Source organism: Hypanus sabinus, chromosome 1 (assembly GCF_030144855.1).
Source record: "Hypanus sabinus isolate sHypSab1 chromosome 1, sHypSab1.hap1, whole genome shotgun sequence".
NCBI classification, from domain to species: Eukaryota; Metazoa; Chordata; class Chondrichthyes; order Myliobatiformes; family Dasyatidae; genus Hypanus; species Hypanus sabinus.
In genome coordinates, this window is record NC_082706.1 from 145,082,555 (window position 1) to 145,105,645 (window position 23,091).

The 23,091-nt window shown below is 41.9% G+C and overlaps 2 protein-coding genes across 3 annotated transcripts in view; both read left to right on the forward strand.

The window, feature by feature from the left end:
- Positions 1–23,091, forward strand: part of LOC132398608 (anion exchange protein 2-like) — a 247,827-nt gene that overhangs the window by 70,674 nt on the left and 154,062 nt on the right. The window lies entirely within an intron of this gene.
- LOC132380384 (general transcription factor II-I repeat domain-containing protein 2-like) lies at positions 14,032–15,214 on the forward strand. The gene is made up of 2 exons (XM_059949162.1): positions 14,032–14,744; positions 14,830–15,214. Exon 1 carries the CDS (start codon positions 14,138–14,140, stop codon positions 14,738–14,740), a length of 603 nt encoding a protein of 200 aa, XP_059805145.1. The 5' UTR covers positions 14,032–14,137; the 3' UTR covers positions 14,741–14,744; positions 14,830–15,214.

Consider the following 23,091-nt stretch of genomic DNA (forward strand, 5'->3'; position numbering starts at 1 on the left):
GCACGTAGCATAGTCCCCAATCCACAAACGTGGTCTCCAGGAGACAGTGGTCAATGTCGCGTTATTTTGCATCGCTGTGGAACGAGGCATTCGACACGTCTCTCTCCCATTTCCTGGGTCTACTGACCCCCCCTCAACTAGTGCTCTTGCGATTCTCACAAAGGAGGGGGCTGCAGGCATAACAGTATGTCAGCAAAAACTCTTGCAAATTTCTACAGATGTATGAATGATGGCTCCATTGCTCAGGACTGAAAGAGGCTGCTTGCTGGTGGCAAATAAAGCAAAGAAAATAACTAAATACTTCATCAATTACACTTTTTCTGCAAAATAATCACTGCAGACAATAGACTAACTTTCCTGTCGGAGCTGAGCTATTGAACAGCCTGTATGACCTGACATTTTTGCAGTTGGAGCTGAAGTCTCAAAGATGCAGCATGGTGTGTACAGGCTGAATCAGGGTGGTGGGTTCTGGACCAGAGTGTGGGGAATGAGTCAATGCTTGTGGCCATTCGTGGACAAAACTTGGAGGCAGTTTGGTTCTGCAGAACCAAGGCAAGACAAGTGGAGGGAATGCAGAGTAGAGGTGGCAGGGCCTGGACCTGAGCCTGAGAGTGAGGAAAGACCCAAAATTTGATCAATTTAAGCACCAAGCAAATTTGAAAATTTGGATACATGCTGAATTGAAGTGATGGGGCACTGGTTTGAGTGTATTGAAGCGGCAGGGTCTGTGCTCAAGAGCAGTGTCTGGATCATTTAAGTGCTGGGCCATATTGAAAAGGACAGGGTGTCAGGGTTGGAGGCGAGGCACGGGCCAGTTCAAGTTGTTGCTCCGTAAGGTCTACTCGTTAACTCGTTACTCCACAATATTTATTCATCTCTCCACTGAACTGTGGCTGTGGCCTGCAACTATCACAGTGTGAACAAATGTTATGAACCTCAGTTCTGAGTGCTATTTGATTACTTTTATTGTTTGCAAGGATTTTTCTTTTTTTCTCTCTGCACATTGGGTGTTTGATGATCATCTTTTGTTTTAATGGGTTCTATTAGGTTTCTTTGTTCTGTATCTGCCTGTAAGAAGACAAATCTCATGGTTGTATAAGATATACATACTTTGATGATAAATGTAGTTTGACATCAGGGCTTTCCTCACTCTTGGGATGCCATGACTCTGCTTCAACCCCTCCTCTCTCTTTCCTCACCTCTCCCATGCCTTAAGTGCGCCCCTGCCACCACTTACCTCTGCTTTCCTTTACTGTTTCTCGCCTATGCCTCTGCCCCTGCTTGATTCTCCATTATTAGCTTTGATCATTATTAATAAAGTGTTATTAATAAGGTATTTAGAAGTTTTCTTTGTTTTGTTTTTTGTTGCTGATGAGAAGTCGCTGGGCATCACCAGCGCCATCTTAAGCTTTTAAGACCATAAGGACGTGTGGAAAGATGAACTTGAATGGCACAGAGAATAGGGGAACTCAATTTTGTTCATAGATTAGGAATTGCGAGGGCTGATCTCTTGACTGAGAAGGCTGCGATTGTTAAATGTCTAAAGGTGGAGTGAATCAAAGGGTCAAAAATCTGAGACAAGGCATCTAAGTAGTTGAGATAATCTTTTTTGCTTCAGGGAATCAGTGACTTGAAATCTGCTTTCAGAAAGGGTCATAGAACCAGATTCAAACTGGTTCTATGTCAGTGTGCAGTAATGGGAGTGTTGGATGGGATGAGGTGTTATGGGGTGATAGAGCTGGGTCAATGGAATAGTCTGCCAAGGTAATAGGATGGGGTTCTCTGGAGTGTGAGATAGGATGTTGAGGGTGTGGATTGTTGGAGCTGGGGATGTAGAGTGGGGTGATGGAACCAGGAAAGATGGGATGGAATGCTAGTTCTAGGACAGCTGGCTGGTGGTGGTGTAGTGAACAGCAAAAGTTGGCAGATTTACTCTGATGGAGAGTGAGGAGCTGGCAGCTGGAGTGATGGGAAGATGGCGAGGGCAAAGGCATATGTGTGTATGTTGGTGCTTTTGTTGTGCAGTCAAACCTGATCTCCAGTTGTTGGAGCAAAGACCTTGCTCTGTCAAGTCTCTGAGGTAGCTTCTATTCCATCATTGTCCTCTGTTTAAGGAATTCCCACACGTACATCTTTGAGAACAAGCCATCCTTGGTGTCAAGACTCCTTAGGAAATTGGTTCCAGAGTAGAAGTTCTGAGTGAGCTGTTTTGTTTTGCTGTCTGATTGTGTTTTTTTTGTCATGTGATTAGTTCTACCAGCATGAAGTGCATTCAGGTCAGCCTTTAATATAGAACAAACTTTATGCAAACTCTGCTCAAACTGAAATGGTATTTTGTAAACACACTTTCTGCTTCAGCCAAGATTATTGTTGATGTCAATTGGTGCACTATCTAGGAACAGGACTTGACTGTATGACCCGAGCCTGCTGTAAAATCACGGCTGATCCCCGCGTCCCCTTGCCTTCCCTGTGTGCGCCACTCAGCAGTAACTCCACTTCAGGAAAAAAACTGTTTTTCTTTTGAATATGCTGAGTGATTCAAATTAGCTTATTGTTGTGTATACCAGGATTCAATGAAATTCCTTGAACAAATGAAGTTCACAGGGTAAACAATACACATAGTAACAATAAATATAGCAACAGCTTGCATAACAACAACAGAATTCAGCAAAGGCAGGAGGGCACTCTAAGTTCACGCTCACATAAATGTATCAGATTGGAGGGAGAGTTAAGAGAATGAGAATGTGGCAGCACACCGGGAAGGGAATGTGAGAGAGCTGATTGGTTCAGAAGTCTGATAGCAGTGGTCTGCTTGAGTCTGGTCATCCAGGCTTTCAGACTCTTGGACTTTCTTCCAGAAGACAGATGAGAGAAAAGGGATTGGGCAGGTTGGAGGTATCCACTAACATGTCTGACGCAGTGCACTGTGCAGATGGACCACACTGGATGGGATGAAGTGAAGAGCCTTCGATGGACTGGTCAGTAATTACCACACTTCCATCAGTTCAGAGCAGAGCAATTGCCATACTATGCAACCGTCAGGATGCTTTCTATAACATATCTGCAGAAGTTTGAGAGAGTCATTGTGGGCATGCTGAATCTTCTCAGATGCCTAAGAAATTATACATGCTAATGTGCTTTCTTGATCGCTGCATTGGTGTGAAGGGATCAGGTAAAACCAAAGATATAATGTTAGAAAGCTGGTGATATGGATGCCAAGGAGATTGAACTGTTGATAATTTCTCCAGCAACTCTATTGATGAGGATGGGGTTGTTCACACTTGGGTCAACAACCAGCTCTTTTGTTTTACTGGCATGAGGGACCAGATTGTTCTTCTAACCCAGGCATGGGCAAACTACGGCCCGGGGGCCATATGCGGCCCATTAAGCATTTTAATCCGGCCCGCAGAACTTGATGAAATTATATTAATAAACCTTGTTAACGTTTTTTCCCCGCAATTCTGGCGTTTTCCCAATAGATGACGCACTCTATATACATTGACCTTTGTTGAGGTGCAGCGTATTACTCCACATTTGTGCTTTACTCTTTGTTCGGCTCGACCTATTTGTGAGAACAGGCGTTCAGCGTCATGAACATCAACAAAGCCAGCCACAGATCCAAGTTAACTGACCAACACCTCAGATCCATCCTGAGAATCGCCACAACAAAACTAAATCCAGACTTTGATGCGCTGGCTAAAAAGGGAGACCAACAACACTGTTCCCACTGAAATTAAAAATAATTTTCTTCGTTGTGTTATGTAAAAAATGCATTTGAAAATATTTTTTTCAATAAGCCTTACATGTTACATGTCATTTCTGTTAAGTGATGGACATGAGTAGTGCGCAGGTGCACGTACGTTCTCAAAATAAAAAATGCGCTCCAGATCAAATAACGCGCTCTGCATACTGGCGCGCTGTCACTGTTCTGTCTTTGTGCTGGTCGTTGTTGAGTTTTGGCACAGGGGACAATTGAATAAGAAGGAGCAGGGCAAGTAGACCTGCATCTCCTACCGTTTTTGAAATAAAGACAGTCAGGAGGAGAGTGACGATGATAATATCTTGAAGGATAACAGAATTTTCAGTGCTTTAAAATAATAACTGTTACTATTAAAAAAAACTTTTATTCATTTAATTTTCAGTGTTTTAAAAGTCATTTCAATAAATAGCTAAATACCATGGGACTTCAAAGACAGATATTTTGTTGTAATGCATTTGTTCATTTTCAATTGAAATTAAAGCACATGTTTTCTACATATCCCATGATATTTTATTTTCTCTTATGAGGTGTATTACCAAAACACTCCATCCATCTGCTCCTGGTGCGGCACCCCTGTCAAATTTTAGAACCCTTTGTGGCCCACAAGTCAAAAAGTTTGCCCACCCCTGTTCTAACCCCATGACACAAGTTTCAGTATCTTGTTCCTCTGCTTTGTTTCATCACTGATTTGGCTTATAACAATTCTGTCGATGGGAAACTTGAAGATCAAATTGGTGCTGTATTTGGGCATGTGTTTATAGGGAGTAGAGCAGGGGACTGGGCACACAACCCTGGGGAGCACCAGTGTGTAGGATCAGGATGAATGAAATGCTATGACCAATTCTAACCTAATTATCAATATGCTATGAATAACCTGGAACATGCATCGGAATGGACTCAGTAGCTAAGTGGTATAGTAGGCTGATATTGTTGGTTCAAATCCCACCAGGAAGTTTTCCGTAGAGAATTTGAATGCAACTTAAAATGTGGTATCTTGCTCTTGCATCTTCTCCAAGAAGGTAGAAGAGGGAAAATAGACTGGGCAAAATGGACAGCATCTGATTCCAAAATCAGTATTGATAAAGGTGCCACATTATCACAGAGCAATTGTACACTCCTTTCTCTGTCTCATCTGTATGCCCAGAACTGCATTGTTCTGGATGACTGAGCTGCCCTCCAGTGGCTTAACGGAATAATCAGTTGAACCAGGTTCTTGCCAGCAGCCCACTTTAAGGGATCTTATCCTGAAAATGAGTAAAGCTCTTAATTCCATCAAGCTGCCCCTGTTATTTCTCTGAGTTTTTAGAACATAAAACAGTACAGCCTAGGAACAGACCCTTCAGCCCACAATGTCTGTCCTGAACACAATGCCAAATTAAACTAAATGTCTTCTGCCTGCACATAATCCATATCCCTCCATTCCCTGCATATTTATTTGTCTATCTAACTACCTCTTAAGCACTTCTATCATTATCTGATTCCACCACTACTTCTGGCAGCCTATTCTATGCACCCTATCACATTGTTTTTAAAAAAAAACTTGGCCTGTATGTCTCCCTTAAACTTCCCCTCCTACCTTATATGTATGCACTCTTGTATTTGACATTTCTAAGATGAGGGGAAAAAAGATTCCCACTCTGTACCCTATCTATGTCTTTCATAGCAGGGTACATAGTACTTATCGAAATGTTTAACAGCACCAGCAATCAGAAGATTAGGATTCAACCATCTCTCTCTGTAAGGAGTTTGTACTTTCTCCTCATGACTGTTGCTTTTCTCCAGGTGTTCTAGTTTCTTCCCACATTCCAAAGACATATGGGTTAAGGTTAGTAAGTTGTGGGCAATATCTGTTGGCACTGGAAGCATGGTGACCCTTGTGTGCTGTCCCCAGTATATCCTCAGACTGTCAATCATTGATGCAAATAACTCATTTATCTATTTTGATATGCATGTAACAAATTAAGCTAACATTTATAGTTTTATAAACTTCCATCATATCTCCCTTCAACCTCTGCTTCAGAGAAAATGACCCAAATTTGTCCATGCCCTCTAATCCAGGATGGGACTTTTCCTCAAGAGTTTTATTCTCAGTGTAAAAAAGGCATTCATTTCTGTTCCCCCTTCTCTTGCTTCTTTCAGGATATCCTGAAATATTTTATTGCCATAAGTATCGCCATGGGAGTTGTAACAGCCAATTGATAATAACAAGCTTCTTCCATTAGAATGTAATAATGACCAGACAATTTGTTTTGGTCATGTTGATTCAAAAAGAAATATTGGCAAAGATTCCATGGATAACTCCCACTTTTGAAAATAGTCTCAAGAGATTATTTAGATTCAACCAAGGGGGGTAAAAGAAGCCTGTCATTTGCGGTTCATTCAGATAAAGTAATTCTAAATGAGCATTAGTCTTCTCAAAGGAATAGAATGCTGGTAAAATCCAATTTGAAGATGATAGGAATAATGGTTTATTGAAAATTGATGCTGATGAGATACTAGAAAGGCTGGCAGGTCAGGTGGTGGAATACATCCTGGATGACTCAAAGAAGGGTTAGACAGAGATGCCTCAGTCTCCCGATTGTCCCCAGATACAAGGAGTTCTGTTCATCATTATGGGCACGCATAACCATGGTATAACTGCCATGAAATTTAGCTTTTTTGCAGCAGCATACCACATTACACATATGATGAATTACAAACTAAAATGAACATAAATTATATGTAATTTACTCATCAAAACAAACAGATGTAAACATATCGACATTAGTGCAAGTTGAGGGAAATGTAGGCTATGTTCAAATTAGGGTTTTTCACATTGGCAGTGCACAGGAAATTGTTGTTGAACCTTGAAGTGTGGGTCTTCAGGCTCCTGTAACTCCTGCCTGTTAGCAGCATGGAGATGAAATCATGGGCATTGTGGTGGGGCTTCCTGATGATGGGTGTTATCTTCCTTCTTGTAGACTTTGCTTCTTTTAGATGCCCTTGATGGTGGAGAGAACTGGACTCCTAATGGAACTGGCTGAATCCACCACTGTATGTAGCCTCTTGCTTTCCTGTGCATTGCAGATTCTAAATCAGATTCTATTCCATATCATACATGTAACCAATCAGAATACTTTCCACTGTACCTCTGTGGAGGTTTGTTGTGTCTTAAACTTCTAAGAAAGCAGAAACGCTGGCACATCTTCATAGTTTCATCTACCTGCTGGGCTCAAGATAAAGGTATCCAGCTGTTTATAGTTTCCTTCAATGAGTACTGGTTGGTGCCTGTTCACCTGACTCCTCCTTCCTAAAGCCCACAATCATTCACTTGTTTTTGCCGATGTTAAAGTGCAAGGTTGTTTTTAAGACACTACTGAAGGAACTGACCTATCTCACTCCTGTATGCCACCTTTTCACCATCAGTGATACTGCCAACACTGGCAAATTTGCAGATGGCATTGGAGCTGTGCTTAGTCACAGAGTAGGTGTAGGGAGAACAGAGCAGAGGGCTCAGGACACGGCCCCGAGGTACTGTTAAGTGAGGAGGTGCCAGAAGTTAGTGAATCATCCTTATTCATTCTTGCTGGGCAAACTATAGAACCAATCAATTGAAGCCCTATTGTGCAAAACCTACAGAAACAATTAGGAAAGAAACAAATAGCCACTTGGCGAAAGTGATAAAGATGAAACAGCGTACATTTCTTAAAAGTAAATCTTTCTTGGCTAACAGGATTAAATTTTTCTGAGTGCCAGAGATTAGAGAAGGGAATGCAATTCTTGTTGATCATACTGCTCTTCATGACCTCCTGCACAAAATGTTAGTTGAAAGCCAAGAACAGCATAAAGAGTATATTGGGTTCAAGGCTAAACATGGAGAATAGTGGTGGATAGTTGATTTTCAGAGACAATCTTCCTCAACTGTCAGTCCTGAAGACACTGCTTTTGTTTAAGATACTATCTAGAAAGTTAAGTCCCACAGAATTCAGGAAGAGATAGTTTGGTGGATTCAAAATTAGCCAAGAGGTAGGAAGCAGAGGGTGGTGGTTGAAGGTTGTTTCTCAGAATGAAGGTTAGTGCTGCAGGGGCCTGTTGGGACCTTTGTTATTTGTTATTTATATAAATAATTTGGATGTGAATAGCACAGCTTGATTAGTAAATTAGTGGCAGACGCAAAATTAAGTGTTTTGATGGTAAAGAAAGTTGTAGATTACAGCGATGTTGATCAGTTAAGGTAGTGGGCTGAGGAGTGTCAAATGGGTTTCAGTACAGTTAAGTGTGAGGTGGTGCCTTTTGAAAAGTCAAAACAGCATTGAATGGTAGGGCATCAGGGAGTGTAATGGAAAAGAGGGACCTAGGGTTGCAAGTGCATAGTTTGTTGAAAGTAGCATCACAGGTAGACAAAGTGGTGAAAAAGATTTTTAGTACACTGGCCTTCATCCAGCAGGACACTGAGTAAAGGAGTTGGGGCATTGTTTGAGGGTGGCACGGTGGCTTAGCAGTTAGCATAACACCACTGCAGTACCAATAACCTAGGTTCAATTTCCAGTGCTGTCTGTACCCTGATATATCTAAATAAATAAATGTTGCAGTTGTACAAGTAGTTGGTGAAGCTGCATTTGGAGTACTGTGTATAGTTTGGTCACTTGTTATAAGACAGATGTGGTTAAACTGAAGAGAGTGCAGAAATGACTTGGAGGATATTGCCAGGACTAGAAAACCTGAGTGAGAGGTGTTGTCTAGGCTAGGTCTTTATTCCTTTGAACTTGGGAGAATGAGGAATAACCTTATAGACATGTTTAAAATTATGGAAGACATAGTTAATAACAGTTTCTTCGAGTTAGGGTGGTCCAAAACTAGGGGGTTTAAGTTTAGGCTGAGGTGAAAAATTTAAAAGCATCCTGAAAGATAACTTTTTCCTCACAGTGGTGAGTATACTGTATGTAGTGAGTTGCCAGGGGGAAGTGGTTGAAGCAGGTACAATAGTGTCATTTAAGAAACATTTTCATAAATACATGGATGGGTGAGACGTAGAGGAATATGGGCTGAACTCAGGAGATTGGACTAACTGGGTGGGCACGGGTTGGCATGGACTGGTTGGACCAAAGGGCCTGTATCTTGTGCTGAATTGCTATATAACTCGACATTAATAAAGTTATATACAGTACGTGTGTGTTGACAGTGTGGTTATCGCGAAGGAAAATGGTAACAGATTGCAATGGGGCAAGGGCTGTTTATGATAGATACCAGAATTTAATCTGTGGTAGTGTAAGATTATGCAGTTTGGACAAAGAATAAGAATGGTAAAATAGAGTAGGTGACAGGTATGATTGTTTTGTAATAACAGGGACACCAGAATCAGTCAGGTTTATTATTACTGACAAGCGAAAATTTGCAGATGCTGGAAATCAAAGCAAAATCCAGAATTTTGTGTGTGTTGTTATTACTGACTTATGTTCTGAAATTTGTTTAGCAGCAACAATGTAATACATTAAATAATTACTGAGTTACAATAAGAACATATAAAAAATAAATAATGCCAAAAGGGAGCGAAAGAGTGAGATAGTGAGTGTGGGTCTTGAGGCTGTTTTACCTCCTCCCTGATGATAGTAATTAGATGTAGGCATGTACTGAATGGTGAGGATCCTTAATAAAGGCTTCTGCATTCTTGAGACACTTTCTTGAAGATGTCTTTGGTGAGGAGGGTTGTACCCATGATGGAGCTAGCTGTGTCTGAAGCCCTCTGAAGCCTCTTTTGATCCTGTGCATTGAAACCTACATTCCAGCCATGATGTAACAAGTCAGAATACTCTCCTCCATACGTCTGTAGACGTTTGCAAGAAATCTTTGGTGACATATCAAATCTCTTTCAGCTCAATGAAGTAGAGCTGCTGGTGTACCTTCATGATTGCATCAAATTGTTGGGTCCAAGATAGATTCTTCAAAATGTTGATGCCCAGGAATTTGAAGCTGCTCACCCTTTCCACCACTGACCCCTCCATGAGGGCTGGTGTTGTTCTCCTGACTTCCCCTTCCTGAGGTCTGCAATTAAGTCTTTGGTCTTGCTGACATTGAGTGCAAAGTTGTTGTGACACCAAAATCATAAATCTATAAAAGAATCATGGCATGTTGAAAAAGGGTGAAAATGTTGCACCTTATATTCCTATTAAATCATCGTTCCCCTCTCATCTTAAAGCTATGTCCTCTAGTTCTTGATTCCCTAACCCTGAGAAATAGATTGTGCATTCACTCCATTTATACTCCTCATGATCTTGTATACCTCTCTAGGATCATCTCCCAGTCTCCTATGCTTCAAGAAATAAAGTATAAACCTGCCTAACTTCTCCCTGCAACCTAGTCCCTTGAATCCTAGCAACATCCTGATAAATCTTTTCTGCATTCTTTTCAGCTTCAGTGGCATTTTTCTTATGGCATGGTGACCAAAACTGAGCAGAATCACGTTTACCATCACTGACATTTGTCATGAAACACGAGATTCTGAAGATTCTGGAAATCTTAAACAATGTGCACAAAATGCTAAAGGAATTCAGCATGTTAGGCAATATCTATGGAGGGGAACAAACAGTTGATGCTTTGGGCCGAGATCTTACATCAGGATTGGTGTGAAATTTATTGGTTTGTAGCAATAGTGCAGTGCAAGACGTAAAAATTACTAAAAGTTACAAAATAAATAGTGCAAAAAATGAATAACAAGGGTTCTTGGACTGTTAGAAATCTGATGGTGGAGGGCAAGAAGTTGTTAAAATTTGAGTGAGAGTCTTCAGGTTCCTGTATCTCCTCTTCGATGGTAGTAACAAGAAGAGAGCATGTCCCAGATGGTGATATGTGCTTAGTGATGGATGCTACCTTCTTGAGGCATTTCCTTTTGAAGTGCAGTCTCACCAGCATTTTGTACAACTGCAGCATGACATTCCATCTTCTGTATGTATTTTGGGGACTTACTTAGTCAGTAAGGATTGGAGGCACACAGATTTGTGGAGGTAGAAGGTGGGAGAGAAAGGACATCCTGTGGTCCAGGAATCAATGCAGTGAATCTCAGCTGTATTTTATCTAAGGTAAGAAGGGCCTCTACCTACTACCTCTGTTTTCTTTCCTTCATTCTTTGCCTCTGCCTTCCATTTCTGGTTCCTATCCCAAGCCCAAATGCTATTTCACCCTCTTGCCCTTTCTGTTCAGTGGACAGGAAGATGCTTCAAACAGCTTTATCCTCTATCATTATGCAATTTTAGTTCTTGTTTTTTTATTTCCTCTTTCCTATTCAGTGTGCTTACCCATATCTATATATCCATTCCCCCTCCCCCACCAATGAATGCATTTGTTCAGGAATGCCAGTGATTATGTCTCAGGACTATTATCAAAACAGTATGCTTCAGTCTGGTATCAGTTTGAGTTTAATCTATCCGATTGGTGTAAATAATTGAGGATTCATCAGTGCCTTCTGGGATGGAAACCTGTTGTCCTGTCCCAGCCTGAGTACTTTCCCACACCTACATATTTAGTTCTTAACAACCATCTTTAATGGCTCCTGTTGACCCTCTTCCAACTTGCACACCATCCTGCCTTAACCATTTGCTGGGTCTAAATTCTAGAAATGATCCCTCCCCCATTTTCACCAGAAAAACAGTGAAAGCTTGTTCCCACCTTCTCAGGGCATAGGGATGAGCAATAAATGCTGGCCATGCCAGACCCACCCACATGCAAAATAAGCAAACAAAAAGAGAAGGAACATTTATGTAGGTGAGCTTTGGGACTTGGAGATGATGGTAATTGTGTTGGAGTTGTGCGCAGGGTCTTGCTGACTATAGAATAGGCAGCATTCACAGTAAGTAAAATTGTTCACATCATTGTGGTTTTTTTCTTGTTAGCAATATCACTGACTCTGCATTTTTCCACATTGTATTCCATCTGCCATGATCTGGCCTTATTACTCAGGTTATCCATGTCCCCTTGAATCTTTACATCCTGATTATTCGCATTCATGCTTTGCTTAGTATCATCAGGAAACTTAGAAATATGATATTTGGCCCTCTTAGCCAAATCATTGATATCGCATGTGAATAGATGGGACCCAAGCTCTAATTCTTGCAGTATCTTTAATCACACCTACTAATCTGACAAGAATCTGTTTTTTTACCCCAATCTTTGTTTCCAGTCCAGTAATCAATTCTCATTCTACGTCAGCACATTACGCCCAGTTGCATGTGCTTTATTCAGACAGACATACTTTATTGATCCCGAGGGAAATTGGTTTTCGTTACAGCCGCACCAAACAAGAATAGTGAAGAAATATAGCAATATAAAACCATAAATAATTAAATAATAATAAGTTAATCATGCTGTGGAAATAAGTCCAGGACCAGCCTATTGGCTCAGGGTGTCTGACACTCCAATGGAGGAGTTATAAAGTTTGATTGCCACAGGTAGGAATGACTTCCTATGATTCAGACACCACCGTCAGAGTCCATTTCCACCCCCAGAACATCACTGGCCTTACGAATGAGTTTGTTGATTCTGTTGGTGTCTGCGACCCTCAGCCTGCTGCCCCAGCACACAATAGCAAACATGATAGCACTGGCCATCACAGCCTCACAGAACATCCGGCAGATGTTAAAGGATTGATTAACCTCCTGAGTGGGATCTTGTCACAAGATGACATTCACTTCTCCCCCTTAGGCTGTAAGCTTAGCCTTTTGCTTTACTTGCTTTACACTTATGCCTGTGTGACTAAGTACATCTCTAATGCTGTATTTAAGTTTGCGACAACACCACTGTCATAGGCTGAATCAAGAGTGTTGACGAATCAGCATATTGGAGGGAGATTGAAAATCTGGCTGAGTGGTGTCATAACAACAACCTCTTACTCAATGTCAGCAAGACCAAGGAGCTGAAAACTAATTTCAGGAGGAGGAAACCAGAGATCCATGAGTCAGTCGTCATCAGGGCATCAGAGGTGGAGAGGGTCAGCGACTTTAAATTCCCCTGTGTTATAATTTCAGAGGACCTGTTCTGGGCCCAGCACATAAGTGTAATTACAAAGTAAGTATGGCAGTCAGCATCTCTACTTCCTTAGAGGTTTGCGAACATTTGGCCTGGTATTGAAGCATCAATGCCTTGAACAGAAAGTCCTATGAAAATTGTTAGATACGGCCCAGTTCATCATGGGTAAAGTCCCCTCCACCGCTGACCATATCTGCATGGAGTGTTGTCGCAGGAAAACCAGGGTCCCCCACCACCCAGGTCACATCTTCTCGCTGCTGCCATCAGGATGAAATAGTCTCAGAACTTGCACCACCAGGTTCAGGAACAATTATTACCCTTCAACCATCAGGCTCTTGAACCAGAGGGATAACTTCACTCAACTTCACTTGCCCCCTCGCTGAACTGTTTCCACAACCTACGGACTCACTTTCAAAGACTCTTCATTTCACGTTCTCACTATTTATTGCTTTATTTTTTTTTGTATTTGCACAGTGTGTTGTTGTTTGCACACTTGTCCACTTTGTTGGTGTGCAGTCTTTCATTGATTCTACTATGGTTAATGGATTTATTGAGTATGCCTGCAAGAATATGAGTCTCAGGGTTGCAAATGGTTACATATGTGTACTTATATTGGATTGACTCTTGGCCTCCAGAAAAAAACAATCTAAGTTTATCTAACTTCTCCTTTTAGCTAATCATGCAACATACTAGTGGAAAAAAAACTCTTGCTCCTTCACCAAAGCCTTCTCATCCTCCTTAATACTGTGGTGACCAAAACTGTACACAGTACTCCAAATATGACCTAATCAAAATTTTATGCAGCCACAACAAGGCTTGCAAATTTGTATTCTCATTTGCCTGTCTGATGAAAGCAAGGATGGTATATACCGGGGGTCGGCAACCTGCGGCTCCCGAGCCATTTGTGGCTCTTTCACCTCTGTGCTGCGGCTCCCTGTGGCTTTGGGAAATAATTGGTCAGTATTTAATTAAAATGTATTTTATGTTAGTTTGTTAGCTTTTGAAATGTAATTATGGTGATCTTGTACAACCTAAGTGTAGCGACACATTTCCTGCCACATCATAAAACGGCTCACAATTAGCCAGCATTCCGGCTAAGGGAGATAGCCTACGGGGGTTTGTGAGTACGTGTCTTTTGCAGCATCTGCGTCCATGGGGGCTGGGTTGAGGGAAGCTGAAAAGCAAGGCTGTTTAGTTCGAATAAAGCTATCTTTGCAGTTTACTGACACCGCTACAACGTGTTTTTATCGCTGGCTGTCCAGACGGAAGGTGCTGAAACGCTTTGTCGCGTGTCTGGAAGAAGTGAAAACTTTCCTGGGCAGCAAAGGGCTCACCTTTCCTGAGCTGGAACAGCCAGAGTGGCTGGAAAAGCTACACTTCATGGTAGACATGACAGCGCACCTGAACACGCTGAACACAGCTCTTCAGGGGAAAGGACGTACAGCCCTGCACATGTTGGAGGATGTTTTGGCATTCGAGCGCAAGTTGACAGTGCTTGCCAGAGATTTACAGAAAGGCACTTTGTCTCACTTCCCCAATTTGAGAGAGTTCAAACAAGGTCACGACATGATAATTTCGGAGTATTTACATTCTGCAATCATCGCAATGCAAACATCGTTTGGGAAACGCTTCTGTGAGTTCAGAGAGGAAAAAAACACATTATCCTTCCCGGTCACTCCCTTAAGCATCGATCCTTCCCTACTGAATACGACTGCATTGGCAGGTGTGAGTCAACCTGATCTTGAGATGGAACTGGCCGACATAGCCGACAAAGACATATGGGTGTCCAAGTTTAGACGCTTGACAGCAGACCTTGAAGATGTTGCCCGTCAGAAGGCCGTTCTTGCTCAGAAACACAAATGGAGTGATATTGAAAACCTCACAGATGACAGCTTGCGATCCTGTGTAAAGATGAAGGTGACATCATACAGCCCTGATGTGCAGACGCTGTGCGCTGAGGTCCAGGAGCAGAAATCCCATTAACCAAGTATGATAAATATTTTAATTGCCTATTATTTTACTTATATTCATATTTTTTCATTGTTCAGTGAAATAGTCCTTTCATTTTTCAGGATGACAGCTGGCTGACGTTATTTTTGGTTTGCTGCTGGCGGAAAATTTAAGTTCGGCGTTTTTCATAAATACAAGAAGGACTCAAATAGACATTGAATATTTTACTTAAAAGTAACTTTCAACCCAACGTCTTTTTTTCGGAGTTCAAAATGTTTTTGTTGCATGCAGAAATGTAATTTCGTTTTCTCTGCAGGAGTTCATCAATTTCATAAATGCAACACATTATAGTTTGTTTATACATAGCATAAAGGCAAAAAAAACGTTGTATGCAGTGTTATTTCATTTTAAATGTCAAACGGGTTTTGCGGCTCCCAGTGTTTTCTTTTCTGTGGGAAACGGGTCCAAGTGGCTCTTTCAGTGGTAAAGGTTGCTGACCCCTGGTATATACCATCTTTACAACCCTATCCACTTACAGTTGAAGTCAGAAGTTTACATACACTTTAGCCAAATACATTTAAACTTAGTTTTTCACAATTCCTGACATTTAATCCTAAAAAAACATTCTGTGTCTTAGGTCAGTTAGGATCACTACTTTATTTTAAGAATGTGAAATGTCAGAATAATAGTAGAGAGAATGATTTATTTCAGTTTTTATTTCTTTCATCACTTTCCCAGTGGGTCAGAAGTTTACATACACTTTGTTAGTATTTGGTAGCATTGCCTTTAAATTGTTTAACTTTGGTCAAATATTTTGGGTAGCCTTCCGCAAGCTTCTCACAGCTGGAATTTTGTTTCATTCGTCCAGACAGAACTGGTATAACTGAGTCAGGTTTGTAGGCCTCCTTGCTTGCACATGCTTTTTCAGTTCCGCCCACAAGTTTTCTATCAGATTGAGGTCAAAGCTTTGTGATGGCCACTCCAATACCTTGACTTTGTTGTCCTTAAGCAATTTTGCCACAACTTTGGAGGTATGCTTGGTGACCTTCATCTTGAAAGGGGCATAGCTTCAAGATGGTGGCCTGGCACAGCTTGCAGCAGCCACTCCGGTGCTAATATCTGTTATTTGTTAAGTGGGGTGCCGTGCGCAATCCTAATCTGATGAAAAACGGACGTGGGAGCACGGAGGAATACCTGGAAGGTCCTCTTCGTTGCTGCTGCTGCTGTGAGGTCCGGGTCTCTGCTGAGAAGAACAGGCCCCCAGTCCTCAGGGTCGCGTTGACAGTACCATTGGCGGGGGCATCTTAGTATGCTCGGCAGAGGATGGTGCTTAGAGAAGCTGTGCTGGAGGGGATGGTCAGAGGTTTGACGGACTCGGAGTCTGCTGCGGTCGGGATGCTTTCACTGTGTGCTGTGTCTACGAGGCTGGGTTCGACGGAACTTTCATTGTGTGCTGCGTCTGTGAGGCTGAGTCCGGCGGCGCCGTGGAAGTCCATAGGTGGATATTCCCTTCTGCTGCCTGCGGTGGGATGACGAGTCTGTCGGGACCCTGAGGACTTGTGGAAACTGTGTGGTGGTTTCTTTCGAACTTATAGTCTTTTAACATCTTTGGACTATTTTTACTGTGCCCATGGTCTGTTTTTTTTTTATCAATTATGCTATTGTTTGCACTGTTGTAACTATATGATGTAACTATGTGGTTTTGTGCAGGTCTTGTAGATTGGATATGGAGGGGATGTTTCCCCTTGTGGACAATATAGAACTTGAAATTATTGTTTAAGAATAGTGGGTTATTGTTTAAAGCAAATGAAACGAACTCTGAGGTTTGTGAATAGTTGGAACTCCCTTCCTTAAAAACCATGTCCTCTGTTGCCTAGATGAGGTCACACTCGGGTTGGAGGAACAACTCCTTATTTTCCATCTGGATTGCCTCTAACCTGTGGCATGAACATCGGTTTTTCAAACTTCTGGTAATTTCCTCTCCCCCTCCCCACACCATACACTATTCTTGTTTCCTTCTCACACATTTCATGATGATGATGCGATGGTCAGGAAGTTTTAATTGCTTACCAAGATTAACTTCCAGTTGCCAGTCAGATCCATGGTGGTCTGCGCTGAGGCTCTGGTCGGTCTCTAGTTTTGAGAGAGGCTATGGGCTTTATGGGTTGGCAGAGGTGCCTACTATTGTTAATGTCTGAGGAGATGCTTTCTGTTACCACCTTCAGCACCTTGTTGTGGCACCAGTGAAAGCAGTCTTTTCCCAGGACCTTCACACAGCTGCTGAGGGTATGTTCCAGGGTCCCTCTGCCACAGCAGAGACGACATAATGGTGCCTCACTTTTGCCCCAGGCGAGAAGGTTTGCTGGAGTAGGCAGGATATTGTACATGATCTGGATCATGAATTTGATGCGCTGGGGTTCTGCCTGCCAGATGTTGAGCCAGGAGATTTTCCACTTCAGTGCACCCTCCCACCTTGTCCAAGCTCCCTTCTGCCCCATTCCTACCATCCTGGTGATATATGTACTTTCCTGTCATCTCCTTGTATCTCTTTCTGGGCAAAGTTACATCTGTCTCTGCTCTGGGCCCTGTTGAGGTGGGTTGTATGAAAGCTGCCCAGCCCTGCTTGACCAGACGCCACCGTCCCTACTGGATCCCTGTGCCTCGGACATGACTCAACCATCTCTGCTGCATCCTTGGCCCTCAATTTCCTGCCTGTTTTAATGCCTGCTGGCGAGACTGAGGTCGTTGGAATCTCTATACAGCAACAATTCTCTTGAACAGGAAACCATGAACTCGTTCAAGCTGCTGAAGGGAAGCTGCTGTTTATTCCTCTTCAACTAAATGACTTGGTCTTTAGCTCACCATCTTCTGTCATCCACCCTTTTTGATCCAGGGAATCACGTGGCTGCTCTCCAGTCTTGTGCCCTGCCAGAATTTAGTGAGTTCTGAAAATTTTCAACGATAGGATCCACTGTCTGCAGCCACTTCCTTTAGAACACAAGCTGCAGGCCATCAGGACCTTGCAATAGTCTCATAAGTTTCATAACACTATATCCATTGTATCAGAGAATTGTATGGCATGGAAGCAGGCCCTCCAGCCTACCTCCGCCATGCTGGGTTTTTACAACTTCTTCTCTTTTATTTGAAATTAATTCATCTGTTACTTTAGGGCAGTGGTTCCCAAACTTTTCTATGCCCCACACCCCTAGGAAATGTTTGATTAATGTTTGCACCCCCTACAAAAGTAATATCACATTTGAAGATGAAGAAGTCTAATTTCTAATTTTTGAACCACATACAATACTACGGGTGAACAAGTTGAACTTCAAAAAAATAAGCTTTTAACTCAGTGCATGAAATGCAAATATAAATTGAGCAATTAGATTCTAATTTATTCAGAAAAAAAATTGTAAACAGTGAAATCAATCCCAATTGTGAACATAAAATTCAATGACTACTTTGCTCCTGCTTCTCATTCATGATTTGGTCAAAACGTGGAACTTTCTTGCTGACTGCGATCTGCAGGTCTGTCTGTGGATTCAGGCGATTCCTAGATTTTGTCTTGATTGACAAAAGAGAACTGAATCCGGATTCGCACAAGTATGTTGTTGCAAATGGAGTGAGGACACAGAGTGCTTTTCCACCAAGTCTTGGGAACATATCCAGTGCTGCACACCAAAACTCCTCCAAAGTGTTGCTTTCAAATTGCATTTCAAGAGCTCGATTTGTCCGCAAGTCAATAAGATCTTCCTTCAGCTCTTCATCATCTGACATTTTCTCCAAATTGTAGGAATATGGATTCATGATCTATTCTTCTAAAATCTTCAGGTCTCCAGCAGCAAAATATCCATCAAAGGATTCTGACAGCATTTCCAAATGAGCCACAATTTCTTTACGCACAGTAGGAGTTATGGATCCAGCATTATCAACCATCTCTTCTAGTGAAGGAAAATCTGAGAGACTGCCTCTTTCCATCCTTCGACGCCAAATAACCTTTCTTTGAAGGCATTCAACTTTTCACAAGCCTTCAATATGTTTATCCCTTTTCCTTGAAGAGAAACACTCAGGTCATTCATACGAGTGAAAATATCAGCTAAGTAAGCCAGCATTTGGGCGAATTCCTGTGATTCCGTTGCCCCAACCAGATCATATTCACGCTCCTCCAGAAAAACTTTCATTTCTTCCCGCAACTCAAAGAAGCGGGTTAAAGCTTGTCCTCGTGACAACCAATGGACTTCTGTGTGGAAAAGCAATACTGAATGCTCACTTCCCCGATCCTCTCAAAATGATTTGAAGATGCAATGGTTCAAAGCACGCCCCCGATCCAGTTGATGATCTTCACACAAGTATCAAGGACTTTCTTCAAATTTGGTGGTAATGTTTTTGATGCCAAAGCATGCCGATGAAGAAAACAGTGGGTAACTTGCAAGTCTGGAATCTCCTTTTTCATCAATGCAGAAAAGCCAGATTTATTTCCAAACATTGCAGGTGCCCCGTCAGTGCACACAGAACCAGTGACTTTGATATCTAAATCATGTTTGGCAAAGTAGTCTTTCACCAGCTGCATCAGATCCTTTGCAGTTGTGTTTGTTTTCAGATCTTTACAAAACAGGAAATCTTCCTTCACAGCACCATCATTGACATACCTCACTAATGTGATGAGTTGGAGTGTGCTTGGGACAAACATTACTACCACTTCTCAAGGCACACTGGCAGCTGGCTGAGTGATGACTCGTCACTCAAGGACACAAGCCACTCTTTGTCGCACCCCCTGAAATTTCATCTTGCACCCCAGGTTGGGAACCCCTGCTTTAGGGATATTTGTGGTGGCCTCCATAATGAAGACTGATGGAAAAATTGTTTTAGTCGTTCTGCTATTTTTTTTTGTTTAATGGCATTCATTCTGCAGCTTCATTCTTTAAGGTTCCACATCTACCTTAACCACCTTCTACCTATTTATACATATCCAGAAAAACACTGTTTGTTGATAATCCATACGTTTAACCTCAAAATTAATTTTCTACTTTCTTAGGAATGCTTTAATCTTTTACTACTGGATTGTAAAAACTTCGTGCTCTATTCAACCACTAGCCCATGCCACTTTGTATGCCCTACTTTTCAACTTCATCCTTGGCCTCCTTAGTTACATACAGATTGCAACATTTTCTCACAGTGTGGAGTTTGCATGTTCTCCCTGTGACCACCATCCAAGTTCCTCCAAAGGGTTTTTTCTCAGGACCTTGGAAGGTCCTCAGCAAAAAGTAAAACTTCTGGTGAGGCAGTGGCTGTGGGGGCAGAGGGGTGGTGAACATTTTGGGTTGAGAACCTGCATCGGGACTGAGTGTATAGCCCATATAAATAGGGGAGGGGGAAAGATGGACTGTGGTGGTGGAGGAATGGGTCAATATTTATTTTCACAAAATAATCTGATAAATATTGAGAGGAAGTCACTGGCAAGGCCATGAGGATATGCCAGGAGGTTGGGGCCAATGTGCTGAATCTTTCAAAGAGGCACACAGGCACTGTCGACTGATGGATTCCTTTTCTCCCAGTTTCCTGAAGCTATTATTTATCTCAGAATTAGGTTTAATATCACTGGCATATGTTGTGAGATTTGTTGACTTTATTCCAGCAGTATATAATAATAGAGAAGAATCTGTGAATTACAGTAATTATATGTATCTAAATTAACTAAATAGTGCAAAAATAGAAATCGAATGGCAGATAGAAAGAAGTGTTGAGTATGACTGAAGTGTTACCTGATTAATGAAAATATGAGACCGCAAATGCTGAAAATCTGGAACAAAGCACAAAAACACTGGAAAAACACTGTGGGTCAGGCGTCATCTGTGGAGGGAAATTGAACAGTTGATATTTTGGGTTGAGACCCGTCATCCAGACTAGAAAGAAAGAGGTGAAGGGTGAGGGTGGAACGAAGAGCTAAAGAATGATAGGAGGATCTAGATGATGGAGTGGGGAATAGAGATGAGGCAAGAAGCAGGGAGGTGATCACTGATTAGTAAGCTATTTTTGAGAACTTGTGTTCAAATTTCTTAAATTCCTGCAATTATAAAGCTTAAAAAAGAAACTAGCTACTAAGCATTTTGAGTTGTCATAGGACTGCGAATATTGCAGTAGTAGTGGAGCAACTTTCATTTTGATGTTATTTACCCTTGAGCAGAATTTGTGAAGACTTAGAAACACTTTCTGATAAGATGTGATTCTTTGCTATCCCTGTAGTCACCAGATATTTTCATGTGTTCTCTGAGTGTGAGTCACAACTTCTGAATAATCACTCCCCAGCAGGTACGTTGCTGGAAACCACACTGCTTTCTGCAAAAAAGTTGATGTGATGGTCTTTAAAGATAAAGTTGTTCAGTGTGAGTGTTGTATTTAGGATCACAATTTTTACCTGAAGCTTTCTCAGTGTTATGGATCTTTCTGGGTTTTCTCGCACTCTAAATATTACCTGAGAGAGGGTATGTGAAATTTTAGGTAGCTGCCTGCAAAATTCAGTCCTTTATGATTAGTCACCTCCTTTCTGCATTCCACAAGGTTTTGGAGGAAGATGAAATGTGTCTTCAGGAGCAGACAAGTCCCAGGAGGTCCGGCAGACCAAATGAATCTACAAAGGTTTTGATTAAACAAAAGTGAAAGGTGACTTCATGTGATTGGGATCAGTGATGAGCTAAGTCTAGTTCAGAATTGTCATTAAGAGATAAGGGGGAATTTCATTCAACGCAAGCATGTGGGAGAGTACAATAGCTTGCCATTGTGGTTGGGAAAGTCTCCAGAGCAAATTTAAGGAAATAGAACTTAGAAAGAAACATAGTAAAACAACCTGCAGCGCAATACAGGCTGTTTGCCCCACAATGCTGTGCCAAAGATGCACTTAGAAATTACCTAAATTTGCCCATAGCCCTCTATTTTTCTAAGTTCCATGTACCTATCCAGGAGTCTCTTAAAAGACCCTATCATATCTGCCTCCACCACTGTCACTGGCAGCCCATTCCATGCACTCACCACTCTGCGTTTTTTTTAAAAAACATTTTCTCTGTACCTACTTCCAAACCTTAAAACTATGCCCTCTTGCATTAGCCATTTCAGCCCTGGAAAAAGCCTCTGACTATCCACACCATCAATGTCTCTCATCTTCTTACGCACCTCTATCAGGTCACCTCTCATCCTCTGCCACTCCAAGGACAAAAGGCTGAGTTCACTCAACCTATTCTCAGAAGGCATGCTCCCCAATCCAGGCAACATCCTTGTATATCTCCTCTGCACCCTTTCTAAAGTTTCCACATCTTTCCTGTAGTGGGGTGACCAGAACTGAACACAGTACTCCAAGTGGGGCTTGACCAGGGTCCTATATATCTGTAACATTACCTCTCAGCTCTTAAACTCAATCCCATGGTTGATGAAGCCAATTCATTGTATGCCTTCTTAACCACAGAGTCAACCTGCTCAATAGCTTTGAGTGTCTTCTGAACTTGGACCCCAAGATTCCTCTGATCCTCCACACTGCCAAGGGTCTTACCATTAATACTATATTCTGCCATCATATTTGACCGGCAAAAATGAACCAAATCACAATTATTTGGGTTGAACTCCATCTGCCATTTCTCAGCCCAGTTTTGCATCCTATTGATGTCCTGCTGTAACCTCTGACAGCCCTCCACACTATCCACAACACCCCCAACCTTTGTGTCATCAGCAAAATTACTAACCCATCCCTCCACTTCCTCATCCAGTTTATTTAAAAAAGTCATGGAAGAGGAGGGGTTCCAGACCAGATCCTTGAGGCACACCACTGGTCACTGACCTCCATGCAGAATATGACCCGTCTACAACCACTCTTTGCCTTCTGTGAGCATGCCAATTCTGGATCCACAAAGCAAGGTCCCCATAGATCCCTTGCCTCCTTACTTTGTCAATAAGCTTTACATGGGGTACCTTATATAAATGTCTTGCTGAAATCCATATGCTCTACATCTACTGCTCTACCTTAATGTGTTTAGTCACATCCTCAAAAAATTCAGTCAGGCTCATAAGGCACAACCTGCCCTTGACAAAGCCATGCTGACTACTCCTAATCATGTTATACCTCTCCAAATGTTCATAAATCCTGCCTCTCAGGATCTTTTCCATCAACTTACCAACCACTGAAGTAAGACACACTGGCCTATAATTTCCTGGGCTATCTCTACTCTCTTTCTTGAATAAGAGAACAATGCAGGGACATACTCATGTTTATTATCACTGTTGTATATTTTCTGAAGTTTGATGCTTTGCAGCAGCAATACAGTGCAAAGTCAAAGAAAACTGTAAATTTAAATAATGCAAACCACTGGCAAGAGAGTGGGACTGCAGAAAGATGGGGATTC